Below are 14,452 nucleotides of genomic sequence, written 5' to 3'. Positions count from 1 at the left end.
AAGTCTCACTGCAGATGCAGTTGTGAAAGAAAGTAGTATGTTTTCTGACCCAACTAGCAGCAAAAATAATGGAAATGACTGTGCCTTTGACTGCACATCTAACTGCGAGTAGGTATCTCCTGGTGCCTGCGTGGGTGATAGAAAGGCACACTACCTCCTGTTTTTGACATTTCTGGGGAAGCAGCTGAGTCCACGGCACCTGTCAGGACTGTGGAGGGGTGTAGCTTCGGCAGTGTCATGATACTGCCAAAGAAACACTGCAAATTAGACGTGACTTGGCTTGTCTGGAGCTGATACTAACAAATGCTGTACAGGTTGCCTAATGGTGAGCAGCCCAGTGACAATTAGTCCCGGGAAACCACAGTAAGCAGAGCCACAGCGTAAGGAGGCATTATGGTAGGAAGAGGGGAAGGAGTCTATTTTCTCTTTGGCTTGCTCTGAGCACTCTCAGTGAAATAGATGGGGACCAGGAAAGAGATTTAATTTGTCAGCTAAATTTTTTTAACTATCTGGTACATCTGCTGACTGTTAGGTACGAAGAAACACAATGGATACTCCAGGGGTTCCCCTGGAAAGCAGTCAGAAGAGGTACATATCAAAGCATCATCACTGCTGTCCTCAGTGCTCCTGCAAATGGCCCATTTTCTTCTTGGGCAGAGGAGTAAAACAAAAATCAGACAAAATAAATTGTAAAGGGAAAGGGATCCTCAGTCAATCTGCTTCACCATCTGCAGGGGTTCCAGCACCACTCACTCAGGGTGGGAATGTGGGAGATGCTGTTGGGGCATCTTCTGTGCTCCTGTGACAGCATGTGAAGCCCAGACCTGACACTTTAGGGAATTGTAGCTCCTTCCATTCAACCATCAGATAAATTAATGCCAGGGGCCTAACAAACTGTTAGCTGATGTTCTTTGTCTAAGTGAAATTCCTGCCATAGTTTTGGGGATATCTGGAGTGTAGTATCTACTACCATCCCTAGGAAGTATGGGACAAGAGAAACTCATGGAGAGGGTTGGTCCAGCATTCTGAGCAGCCCTAGGGTCTGCTGCTCCCGCGGGGGGGCCAACAAATGGCACTATTGTAGGTAGTCTGGTAAGAGCTGTAAATATGGAGAAGGAAAAAGTAAGGAAGGAATTTAAAAGTACAGCTTACATGCAATATGGGCAAGGAAAAACAGGAACTATGATGAGAAATTATTAAAGCATGGATCCACTGAGCTGGGAGAGAAAACTGAGAATGGTCTATGCAAGGGAGAGGGGGACCATCTTAGGCCTGAGCCTGTGTTCTATGGAAGGACCCTCATTGCTTTAATACTACAACAGGCATGGAGAATAAAGAAATAATAATTAGAAAGTGTATAGTAAGGGTGATATTTCTATTGTTTAGGCTGACTAGTCAAAGAAAGCAAAAATTGATTCTTTTTCTATGGTACTAATGGCATGTCAGACAGAACCACACCATTAAATCCACAGGACTGCGTGGAATTGGATGGGAGATCAGTGCTGCTGGCATGCAACAGAAGAGGGACACCACCTTGCTACATGTGTGACATACGGGTGTAATACTTTGTGCTCACAGCAGAAATTTAGATGAGTAAGAGGCAGAAAGTTGTCCTCCCTGCTCAGCTGAGAGGTGGCTTACTTGCTGAGATGGCAAAGCCAGGGGTCACCCCTCCTGGCGATGAGGGCCTGTGCAGCTGATGGCACAGTGCAGGGGCCTGATGGGGTGGTACAGCACACGGAGATACACTGCGGCACCCCAGGCACAGCCTGGCAGGCAGGTACTAACCACGCTCTGCTCTTGTTGCCCAGAGCAGGGACAAGCTACCCTTCTGGGAGAATGGGACGGGGAGGAAGGAGGCCTGGCAGAACGGCTGGCACGGCTACGACAACGAGCTCATGGACATGAGAGCCTTCTTCCTCGCATATGGGCCAGGTACAGTACCACCATCCCCAGTGTCCCATTACGCCCACAGCCCCATGGCCCCTGCCCCAGCATCCCTGCAGCCTCTCACACATCAGAACCCTGATGTGGCACTCTGCGACGCCCAAAGATTACAAATAGATGGCAGGATTTCCTCACTACAGCTGGATGCGGGAAGGTTTCTAGTTCTCTATCTGTTTTGTAGCTAGAGAAACAGGGCAGATAGATGTGAAGGGATTCGGTCACATCCTCTCCAACATCCTGCCACGGTAACTCTTTGCCCTATTTTCCTAATTTTGGCCTGAATTTTAGTTCCATTTGAAACACAGGAATTCTCCTTTTGTTGGTGGATTTAAGCTCACTAACACAGAGCACTTTCTTTGGGAACGTTGCAGCATACCTCACCCACGTGTCCCATGGGCAGACACAAACCCCCTGGTTTCCACTTCATCAGGCCTTTTAAACACTGCTGAGCACCAGGCTGCAAGTGCAGACAGGAGAGAAAGCAAAGCAGAATGTGCAATACAATTATTTCAAGCTATTAATCTACCAAGCACACACAGCAAAGTAGCTCTTGTACTTAATAAATTTTAATTTTTTAAAAATTTTTAGAATAAAATTGGGTTAGAAGTAAAAATAATAAATAAAAACGTTTAAAATGGCTTTGCTGAGCTATGTGGTAAATTGTATCATGTGCCACATTCCAGCCTGCTGGGTAAGTCCTGGCAAAGGCAGAGGAGCCCTTGCCCTGCAGCACCCTGCATTTCAGGAGCTCAGCCCCAAGTCATATGATGCCAACTCCTCTCTTTTGTCCGTTTTCGCTGCAGATTTCCGATCCAACTTCCGAGCGCCTCCCATCAGATCCGTGGATGTTTACAACATCATGTGCAGCCTGGCAGGAATACAGCCGCTGCCCAACAATGGCTCCTGGTCCAGGGTGGAGTGCATGCTCCGAAACACGGCCCCCGTGGCACTGCTCCTCCCCTCTGGCAGCTGTGCCCTGGCGCTAGCCCTGATCTCCCTGTTCGCTGAGCAGATCTTACTGTGATCCCCAAACAGTGTCAGTCAGTGTCACCAGCAACTCCATCTTTCTCTTTTCTTTTAAAGTTCTTCATTTGAATAATAGCTTCATTAATAGAGTGCTGTCCCCCACTCCTCCACTGTGCTCCACCAGGCGTGAATCTGACCCATCCTGCATTTACAGTGGTTATAATGTGAGGCCAAGTTTTCTGCTGCTCCAAACACAGTCAAGGAAGTCAGTGTCACTGCTCTGGATTTTTGCACTGGCAACGAGAGCAGAATCCCGGCTGGCTATCTGCAGAATTTTCTGGTGGGTGCACATGGAGACCTCTGAGCACCAAATGCATCTTACCCCAGCATCTTTAATGGAGAAGCTCACCCTGGCTCCAAGAACTGAGAGGCTCAGGGGTGGAGACAGACCTCTGTGCATTTAATTGGGTTCTTTCTGATTCACACCTTCATCTCCAGCTCCATCACCAGCAGAGCCCCACCTTCCCCCTACAGTGCCAGCCAAGGCCCGTCTATACCAACCTGCTCTTCAAAGAGCCAAGCACTCTGCTGAGTGATCATAAATGCCAAGAGAGGTGGCTTGTTGGGAGAGCAGTAAGAGCATCCTACTTCTCTCAGCCTTTCCTTCATTTTCCCCAAAGGGAGCTCTGGCCCTGCATGCCTCCAGGACCAGGCTTTCCTCACGGACCACCGCAGGGAGGAGGGTGGGGAAAGGGGAGAGTGATAGATATCTTCCACTTCAAAAACAGGAGGAAAGTGAAAAAGCATCTGGACACACAGGGGTCAAGGAGAAAGTAGGATGAGGAAGCCTAGCATTTTACAGCCTCTCTGCTTTTCCTGGTAAAGATAATATCATCTGCTCAGGTTTTAGGGTTTTGTACCCAGCTGCATTTCTGACGTTTTTGCAACACTTACTGTTTTTCTACCAGGTCTTGCTCTCTACACCTCTACCCAGTGAGCAGCATGTTCCCCTTTATTCTGCATCAAGGAGAGTGGTCTACACTGATGGATCTCCCACCCTCTCAGTTAATCCTATTTCCACCAAGGGCTATCAAGCCCCAAGAAAGTTGTAATGGTAAAGTTAAATAGCAGGAGAGGACAAAACTGTTGTCAGAGGTGCCTTTGGGAGTGCTCAGCACTACTTCTGATATACCTCTGAACCAGGAGCTTTCAGTGATAAGCTGCTTTTGGAAGCATTTAGGTCCCTCCCCATGCAAAATAAACCTCTAGGACTTATTATTCCTATGGATCCAGAGACAAGCACGATCCTGGTATGTGTGGTACAGTGAGTTTAACGGTAAATGATTACACCGTGGAAAAAAACCCCAAACACCAAATTAAACTTGACAAAAGACTTCTGTAATAGCTGTAAAGATTTATGTAATGTGTTTTTAAAGCTCAAGTGAACCATCAAATCAATTGGGGGAAAAAAAGGGAGAAAATCAGTCTTTGTTATTAAACTGTTGAGTATAAAAGGCAATTTAGTGCTTTTGAAGCATTTGCAGTAGCTGTAAAACAAGCACCTATTGTTCAGAGTTCCCTGTTGCTCTTTAATGGACCAGGCTTGATGAATTCACCGGAGCACATTTTTAAAGCAAAAAAATTACCAGTATACAAGATAACCAAATGACTAAATTACCAAGTTTTGTTTGAAAATCAACAGGATAGATAGTGCCTGCTAATCCCTTCACAGCCTTCCATTTTAACTCTTACCATGAAAAGAACCCAAGGTCCTCTTACAGAAGAAAAGATCCTAAAAATATAAGGGTATATTCAGATTCTCAGTTATACAAGCAGAAATTGGAAATAACAAATCAGATCCATTGAGTTGTTCTAGGGATGGGCCATGACACATGAAACCATCACTGCTCCTTGTGAGTACTTTGTGTAACTCATTTTTGTCACTGTCCACATGCAAATGCTGCAGAGTAAATCTTCTAATTGCAATATGATTTGTTTGACCTTAATGCCAGCATTGTGTGTATGGCAATACACCTCAAGAGATACTTGATCTGTAACAGAGAAATCTGATGGTAGACCTACAAGAAGCTCTTTAGCTTCTGGAGAACTACAGCTGATTATTTTATGAGAAGTGCATGTTTCTTTCTCAGAAATGTTGTACCTCTGAATCAGTTCACATTCTCATTGAAAAATCAAGCGTCTCGACTCTTGCCTATTTTTCTGTATACTATGCAATGGAGGTGGGTGTATTTTAAAACTTATTTCTGAATGATGTTTTTATACAATGACTGATTGTGAATGAGTGAATAATTCCAAGAATGGTGTTCAAAAAAAAAAAAAAATGCATCTTTTTGTAAATACTGTAAGATTTTTGGAAAAAAAAAAAAAAAAAAAAAAAGCCACCCCTGTAACACCTTGCCTTTCTTATGTGATTGCTGCATCAAAGTGTGATAAACAGTGTTTGAAGCTTGTGCCAATTAATCATCAGAAAGATGAATGATAACATTGCTTAGAAATGGCAAAGTTGTCAGCACGTAAATTAGGGCCATTAAATACATCACACAAGATACTGTATCTTGTATACGCAGTCCTTTTTTCCAGCTGTATTTCTTCGTTTAACCTTTTGAACATCCATACAGGGACATGTAATTGACACTAGCAAGTGGACATGACAAATGCTTTTGCTCTCCTAAGAAGTGAGGTGAGCCCTGGATGCTGTCTCCAGACCCACTTTTCCAAGCTTACCGTGTCACACCGTCTCATCAGCTGCTTGCACAGAAGTCATAGGTGCATTGTCACTGGTACCAGGGTTACCTGTTGGTTCAGGCTTTCTGGAGGCCTCGTGATACACCCCACTTCCCAGCACAGGAGACACTTTCCCATCGGCCTGGACACTGGCCACAGCCCTCCACAGGACCTCACAACTCAGGGGTGAATTAAAACATTTTATGGTGCTGGCCACCTTCCTCGTCTCCTAACTGCTCAGTAAAAGTCAAAACATCTGTGACATTAAACTCCACACCTCAGGGGGGAGTTGCAGACCAAACGAGCTCTGGGCACTGGGAAGTGAAAGGTATTAGAAAAGTTCCACGTAACAGTTCCCCCTCCTCCTTTTCCCTGTAACAGGCTGCAGCAGAGAGGGCAAACGGCTACAAATCTGATGAGAATTTTAAAAGAAAACATGGCCTAATGAAGGGAAGAGTTTGAAACCCTCCATTTTAGCATGATGAGCTTTAATAGTTGTTTTGAAATACGACTTTCACCTACATGGAACAACATTTTCTGTATGAGTACTGAAACACGTTAAGGGAAGGTTGTTGTGGAGCACTCGAAGAACATTTCAGAACTAGAGTTGACACTGTAATTCTCAAGCTGCGTACCGATGTTTATAGCTGTACGGATTATTCCAACAGAATTTGAATTACATGGGAGTCACTATGGACTTGCAAACTGGTATGATATCCCGAACCTGGCAAGTCTGGATCGATGGCTCCGGCCGCCCTTTGCCAGCCCACCGTCACCAGCCGGCCCCCGCGCGGTGCCGCAGACCTGCCCCGCTCCCTCCCTAAGCCTGCCCGGTGCCTGCCCCATGGCTCCCCCGCCTCCAGCCCGGCGCCTCGACGCCCCGCAGCCCACCCCGCCCCACCGCGGGGACGCCGCTTCCCGCGGCTCCCGCCGGCTGCCCGGGAAGTGCCACGCTCGGGGCGCGCAGAGAAGCTCCTGCTGAGGAAGGCACGGCTCGCCCGCAGCGCGGACATGACGGTATCTTCTCTGCGGGCCGGGCGGGCTGAGGAGCGGAGGCGGCAGCGCGGCCCTCGGCGGGGAACGGCCCCACCGCGCCTGGAAGTGCTGATCCCCCACACGCTGCTTTTACGGCCTTGTGTGGCCCCCCCCCCCCACCCCTTTTCTTTTTTTTTTTTTCTTTTTTTTTTTTTCGTGTCGACAGCCAGCAAGGCGGCGGCAGCCTCCTAAATGGCGTCCGGGTTTGCCGGGGCAGGAGCGGGGGGCCCGCGGTTGGGCGGGGACCCCGCGGGCGCCCCCGGCCCGGCAGCGCCCCCTGCCGGCCGGCGGGCGCGGCAGCCTCAGGGCCTGGTGTGGCCCCGCCGCCCCGCGGGAGGGCCGGGGGGCAAACGCGGCCGTTCTCTGGGAACGGGGCGAGCAAGGGGGCAGCGCTGGCGTGGGAGGAACCGGTAAATTTCAGGCAGGAGGGTTGTAGCGAGCAAAGTAAGAACTGGGACTTTTCTTTCATTCTGTGTTTCTCATGACAGTTGTTTGGGTTTTTTTCTCTTTCTCCCTTTAATTCTCCGTTACCCTTGACTCCCTCCCACACCACCGAGGCGCTCCCCCCCAACCTGCTGCAGTTTCCTGAGCGATCTCCTGCCCTGTCTCCCGCCTGCTTCTGCCCTAATTTCAGTAGGAGGACGAGTGGCCTCAGAGAGACGTGGGTGTTTCTGTGGCCCTTAAGGATCCCTGACAGGAATCAGCTGGATGTACTTCCAGATACAGAGGACTTGTAGAGCTAGCTCTAGATCTAGAGCTGCTTTTGTTATTAAAGCCTGATCCCACTAGGTGGAAACAAAATATGTATGCAGAAGAGGGGAGCAGGGGGTGGCAGGGGTGAGCGGTGCAGCTCCTTGCTCTGTTACCTGTTCTCACAGCTTCACTCTAGGGACCCTCCGGTTAGGCAGTTCCAGCAGTGCTGCTCAGGAGGACTCTGAGCCTTCATCAGATCGGGGGAGTCTGATTAAAGCAATAAAATACACCAAGGAAACAGGGAGGAGGGCTGAGAGGGGGCTGAGGCAGGGGAGACATGGTGCCCACCTCCCAGGACAGCACGGATCAGGGCTTAGCTGAGCTTTGGGGAGCCTGTTTCATACCTCCCTTGGCCACAGCAAACAAGGCATTTCAATACCAGGATTGTAGCATCCTTTGGGAACAAGTGGCACTGGCTTGTGCACAGGAACATCCCCTGTGTCGCACACTGAGGGCACACAGGCAGCTGGCCCCCAGATGTCAGCATCCTCCACCAGGACTACGTGGGCATCTCCCGCATGACCACTTTTCTGTGATTGCAGGAATGGGCACTGACGGCTCTTGAGCAGTCTTCTGTTGTTCTCAAGAAATTAATAATAAGTTAAAGCATTACTCAGCACTTACATACATTATTTGGTGAATACTAATTGAGCCTCAAAATTGCCTGGAGACACTGGCATTGCTTCGTTTCCTGATAGGAGAAGGGAGACCGTTGCAGAGGCTGTGGAGTGCAGGCAGGGCTTGAGGGGTATCAGCCACAATTGCTGCCAAACGCCCAGCTGACCTGCCACTCGCATTGGGCTGCCTCTGTGTGAGGGTTCCCACTATGGAAATACATATAACTGAGCCATGTGTCCACAACAGGCACTTTTAGCCTTTCTTCAGTAGTCCAATGTGCTGCTCACCTTACGGCACTAAAACAACCAGTGCATTGGCAATCACTGTTTTGTGCTCCCCTCTTCAGGTTAGTTTTGCCCCTGCAGGCCATGGCCGCATAAAGTAACAGGAGGGGCCTGCTACTGATTTCTGAGAGCAGCTTTCCACCCTCTACATGAGCCCTGGGCAGAAAGAGGCTCTGGCAAATTCAAAATTAATTTTTTAAAAGTGCTTACTTGCCTGCCAGTGTATCCATCCATCCATCCATCCATCCATCCATATATATATCTTTCTCTCTTTTGCTACTCTTTCCGTGTCTTCCTCATACTGGTGGGACTTTTGGGGGCAAGAGTTTGTTTCTGTGTTTTGCAAGCTGTGCCTAGTTCCTACCTAGAGGGTGAAGGATAGCAAGTTGTTCTTCAGGCCAGGAGTTAACCAGGAGTAAGGGAAGGCCATTGCTCTTGGACAGCAGAGAGGAGGAGCACCTGTGGCAGTGCTGCCAGGCAGGCCCTGCTGGGATCCCTCTCCATTCCCTTTCCGCAGGGCTTCTTCTTCCAGTGAGCTTCTTTGCTCACTGATTGTCCCTGAGGATCTGAGGGATGGGAGAGGGGGAAACCCCAGCTGGCTACATCCTGCACCTTGGACATATCTGGGCTGAGAAGATGATGTAAAAGAGAGGGGAAAGCACCCCTTGCCTACCCATGGAGGGCTTCTCCAAGCATGGATGTAATCAGGAAATCACTTTGGGCTTAAAAATAAGGTTTTAAAGCAGCCTTCCCATAGCAGCGTGAAGGAGGACAAAATAAGGCTTAGTATTTTTTAAGGTGGAGTTCAAGCAGTTTATGAGCTGGATTATACAACCTGCTTTAGGGGTTGTATGGAATGACCTGGAACATCCCCTCCTGCCCTAATCTCAAATATTTCCTTACAATAACAGTTTTGACAAAGAAAAATAACTTTTTTTCCCCCTCTAAACAGGATAAACCTGAGAAGCTCTGAGCTTCCTTTGCATTTCATACAGCCCCTTTCTGCAAGGACAAATGGGATGAACAAACACAAGTCTCTCTGACAAGAAAATATTTAATATCCATGATGTGAAGAGCTTTCCAGCAAAAGACAGACTCTGTTTTATGCAGAAATAGCTGAATGCAGCCTGTAAAGGCCCGGCAATTAATCATGCATTTGAAGAAATACAACACAGTCATAGAGGCTGAATTCTAAATGCTTGCTGCTCCAGTTTGGACAGTGACAAATTAAGGCCCATACAAAAGCAGGTGTGGCTCTTGAAGAAGCCCTCTGAGGGCAATTAAAAATGGGAAACCAGCTGGTAAGTGTGCAGATGTGACAGCTAGAGCAGCTTAAGAAATTAATACAAAGGAGGATGATGGAGGAATTAATGGTGTGGGAACTGAAGTGAATGAAACAGGACCTGCTCTCCAAAGGGGGTTGCTCTGTGGTGGGTCAAGGGCCTCGTCACGTGGGATGGGCAAAGCTGTGACAGCCACGTGTCACTGCTGCCCTGCAGAGCTGCCCTGCACCTGCCACAGACAGGCTCCAAATAAAGCCGCCACCAAAGGACCTCACAAATTGCAGGAGCTGCTGCCCTGTGCGTCCCACAGCTTCCCCTGGTGCCCAGGGGAGAGCTGTGTTTGGGGGTGTCTGAAGCTGATGGCCTGGGCACCTCCAAAAATGTGTGTAGTACCCCATGAAAAGGGGCTGAGATCGAGGGTGGATTTTCCCAAATAAGCTCCAATGAGAGACAGGTCTGCTCTGACCCAACAGGCAATAACCAGCCAGGTTTCACAGACAGTGCTTCATTGTGTCTGATCAATTCAACGTCTCAAGTGTTCGCTATTCTGAAGCAGTCAAGAAAATGGTTATTTTTCCCATTGAAAACACATAAAATAATTCAGATACATGTCAAATTATGAAGGATTTGTAATTTGCCGTTAGGGTTACCATTTAGGAAGTGTTAGCAGATTTATAAATAGTGCCATGAAAACAAACTATGAATCAGTACAAGCCAGAGCTCCTCATCCTGTTTGGAAAAGGATACCACCATGATTGTCATCACAATTTCTCCGTGCTGTTCTTCCCACATTTACTCCTACTTTGCCTCTCTCCATACATCCAGTGGGTGTGTCGTATCCCTGGGGCAGCATTTTATAGAAATTGCCCTCTACCAAAGTGTAGACTGGGGGACTGGTCCCATTTGTCTCATCGAAGTCTGTTCTTCCAAAGTAATTTGTTGATACAAATCTCTTCCCTACTGTGAATTATATGGGCTATTTCTCAGAAAAAGCTGTCAACACAGATTACTATAGATGACTTGTTTGATTTTTCTCTCCCCTTGTCCATAGGAAAGGATTGATTCCACTAACGTAAAGCTTTGGCATACAATAATCCTTCTGGAAAGCTGAGCACAACAGTGTTTCATTTGAGGCTGGTGGTAGCATGGCAGAATGGACAAGGTATTTACCAGTTTCAACCTCTAAGTAAAAAAATCTCTAGTGAAGAGCTGCTCAGCCCCCTGCCTGTCTTTGTGAAGCTGAGTATTTAAGCCACTTCTTTCTTGAAAAGTAATCTTATTTTTGTTAGCCCTATTTCCAGCACGGTGTTGATGAAGCATGGGAAATTTTCAGTGTAAAAGGAGTTATTTTTCTGCGTTCACCCCCCCACTAGCCTTGCTGCTTGCCACCAGCATGGGTAGTAACAGCCCTAACTGTGCTGTCCTAGCCAGCATGCTAAATACTAAAGCAGGTGAGCAGCTTCATCAGGGGAAATAGCCATTCACAGTGCCTCTATGCTTGGACACAGGTAGTCATTGCAGCATGGAGACCCAGTTTGGCCTAACAGCTTTCATATTAAAAAGTGCATCCTAAGACTGAATAATTTATCTTATAATGAGCTCAACATCCAGGGCCTCGTCCATGGAGAAGGGCCCCAGCCAGCCAGTAACAAACGTGGCCTCAAAATGCAGTCCTTGCCAAAAATCCTGCAAAGGTGGAAAAAGGAGGCAACCAGAGAGCCATGAATGCAGCTTGAGGCTCTACTGAGCACACAAACAAAATCTGCAGGGCAGAGACAGCCTCAACCAGTGCTTTTCTTCTGTTTGAAGGGATGGGAATGGGCTAATTTGGAGCTGGCAGTAGGTAACCAAAGAGAAGATGTAAGATGAATCTTATATAATGATCTGAAACTGTTCTGCATCCCCCTTCTAGTTCCCTGTGACAACCACAGATAGAAACAGACGCCTCCAAGTGACTTTTGAAAGGTTTCATATACCAGTGTGGTAAATAGAGCCAGTGCCAAAACTTCCCCAACTCTGACAAGGGGCATGAGGAGAAGCAATTGCTCATTGCTTATCCATCACTCTCCTGTCATCTGTTGTGTCTGGAGACTGCCGCCACGTGCAAACATCTGGGATGCATCACGGACTTTCTCCTGCTGGAGCGAGGAGATGGTTTTTTGGACACAAGCTAAGCTTGGAGGCGCTTTGCAGCCTTCACAAGGGAACAAACAGCAAGTTATTGCACGTAGGATAGGAACAGAGGGAAAGAAGGAATAAGGTTTTATTCAAAGATGAGAAAAGTGAAAGCCTTGAGGGTGAGCAAAACCTTCATGAGCAGAAACCTTCTGTGCACATGGGGAGGGGGAAGGCTGGTGGGCTGAGACAAGCAATTATGAATTGCATTTTAGGGGGCTGCTTGAGCAGAGGGGAATACCGCCAGGAACACTGAACACTCGCTGGTCTTGCAAGCTGTGCCTAGTTCCTACCTAAAGGGTGAAGGATAGCAAGTTGTTCTTCAGGCCAGGAGTTAATCAGGAGTAAGGGAGGGCCATTGCTCTTGGACAGCAGAGAGGAGGAGCACCTGTGGCAGTGCTGCCAGGCAGGCCCTGCTGGGATCCCTCTCCATTCCCTTCCCGCAGGGCTTCTTCTTCCAGGATCACACTCCGCCTGAAATGGGACACCTACCGGGAGCCAGCCCCAGGTGCCCTGAGCAGCTGAGCTCCGTCCCATCTCCTGGCTGGGCATGACTCAGGGACACCACATCCTTACAGCACAACCACAGACATGTGTTAGAATATTCCAGTATCAGTTGCTCTTTATTATAGGTCTGTATAAACCATGAAGGCAGGCGCATGTAGTTCCCCACCTCAGCTAGCTTTGGGGAGCCCAGGATCTTCAACCTCCATGTAATGCAAAGATTTTTTTCTTCTGTCTTGAGTTGAAAGCTTTTTTCTCAAACTGCTGGTCCCAACAGTGACTCCCCTGCTACTGAAGTACACCCTCACGTTTCTCTGCCCTCTTTGAGTTTTCCTCTTTGTTTTAGTGAAATGTCTCGGGTTTTTAAGCCCTGAGACTCTGATTCCCTCATTCTCCTTCTGGGACAAAGCATCCACCCTCTTTCTGTTCCCCTCAAATTGCAGAGACCCCAGTCTGGAAGAAATCTGGGCAGAAGCTGGTTGCCTGCTGACCTGCCAGTTCACAGAGACCCACAGCAGCATTGCACCACTGTCCACATTATCCATGGCACAAGGCAGCAGCCATGAGACACAATTCATGCACTACATGTCAGCATAGTCCAGAGATTATTTTCTTCTTTTTTGCCAAAACATAAACGCCAGCAGTCTTCCTTTTTAGCCTGACATGTGGGACTAACTCAGTCGCAATGTCTCCGTCTTGAGATTGAAGCAGGTGGTCGCAACTGGACCTAAGGATTCGTTAACCCTGCTTCTAATCAGTGTCAAAAAGGCAGCTTCCTCCTCAGCAACATCCTAAGCAGCTCATTTTTAGAGACAAACAGTTCTGAAATCACAGTGGTCTAAATATTTTAAGGTAATAGTCTTTTATTAGTTTCTGGTTCAAGGCAAGTCCAACTTGTCTCCAGGCAAACATTTTAAACACAGTGAAGCAGCTTTTCAAAACTGTTTGTCATTCTGTAAGGATTTAGTTTTCTCCTTTTTTTTTTTTTTTTTTCACTTCTGTCTTCAAAAATAAGTGGGTTTCTCATTTTGTCTTTTTCTGTACAAACTGTGATTTGGTGAAACTGTTATCTCCTGTCTAACAGCAAAACATGAGAAATACTGTCTCTCCATACTGGGTTTTAAGTAACAACAGGTGAAGGGTCTGCCTTCAAGGAGGAACAATAAATACACAATAAATACACTGACTGCCATAGGTCTGAGGACTCTTGAGTTTATTCATTGTGAATGAATAATAAATCTCCGGGGTCTGCTGGTGACTATTTACAAATAAAACTGTATGGTTGGAAGATAAAATTACTCTTTTCAGAAGTAAGTGGGGAAGAGAAGACAGGACGCTAGTACTGCCCGTGCTGCTGTGGAGGGCTCCCAGGGGCTGCCAGGCTCCCAGGTGCAGGAGTCAAGGGACAGCAGAGCAACAACAGAGCTGAGATTTTTGGGTTTCTTCTCCCACTGTGTGGGCTGTCTTGTGTCCTTCCCTTCCATGGGATAAGGCAGACAGCCTGGGCTCTGATGAGGGTCCCTCTGTGGGCTTTGTACCTACATTCCTCAGGCTAGGCAGCAGGGTGGCCTTGTGCACTTGCACCATGATGGCCAAAGTGGTCCCTGCCACTCTCCTCCTCATGGTGCCTCCCCTGACTGATGCTTCTGCCACAGACTTTGGCTGACAGTGAGACCTCTGCCTCAGCCCAAAGTTTCCTGTGAGGTTTCAGGCAAGGGGTCTTGACACTCCTTTAGAAGAGAAAAAAAATATACTGAATTGACTAGGGTTAAAAAAAAATATAAAAATAAATGGTTGCTCTGAGCAGCTGAGTTCTACTGAGCAGCTCTGCCAGGGCCGTGCCTTAGATGAAGGTTACAGCTGGCCTGGTTACAAGCATCTGAAAACCATCACCAGCTTGTGTCCAGCAGAAGCATGTTAAACTGCAGCAATAGGACTTCTCTGGCAGGTTCACTTTGGGCCCGAGCCAGAGGCAAGTGCTAAACTGGACCAAGAGCCTCTCCCCCATGGCCGCCCCATGCAGGGGGTGAGCAGCAGCATGGAGCTGGGGCTCTATGGCTCACCAGAGAGGGAGCCCAGAGCAGGGGTTCGGTTCAAGGAGACTGCGGTGGGCTGGGCAACTGGCTGCAAGGAGCAGCAGTG

At 47.9% G+C, this 14,452-nt stretch overlaps 1 protein-coding gene across 1 annotated transcript in view; it reads left to right on the top strand.

The window, feature by feature from the left end:
• Nucleotides 1-5,296, top strand: part of ENPP6 (ectonucleotide pyrophosphatase/phosphodiesterase 6) — a 33,589-nt gene extending 28,293 nt beyond the window's left edge. The window contains exons 7-8 of the mRNA XM_074904103.1: nt 1,812-1,935; nt 2,751-5,296. Coding sequence (XP_074760204.1) covers nt 1,812-1,935; nt 2,751-2,971 — 345 coding nt within the window. The 3' untranslated portion in view covers nt 2,972-5,296. The remainder of the gene's footprint in view (nt 1-1,811; nt 1,936-2,750) is intronic.
• The last annotated feature ends 9,156 nt before the right edge of the window (nt 5,297-14,452 follow it).

This window comes from Athene noctua, chromosome 4 (assembly GCF_965140245.1).
Source record: "Athene noctua chromosome 4, bAthNoc1.hap1.1, whole genome shotgun sequence".
In the NCBI taxonomy this organism is placed as follows: Eukaryota; Metazoa; Chordata; class Aves; order Strigiformes; family Strigidae; genus Athene; species Athene noctua.
The sequence above is the reverse complement of the archived record's forward strand: the minus strand, read 5'-3'. Positions and strand labels throughout refer to the sequence as shown.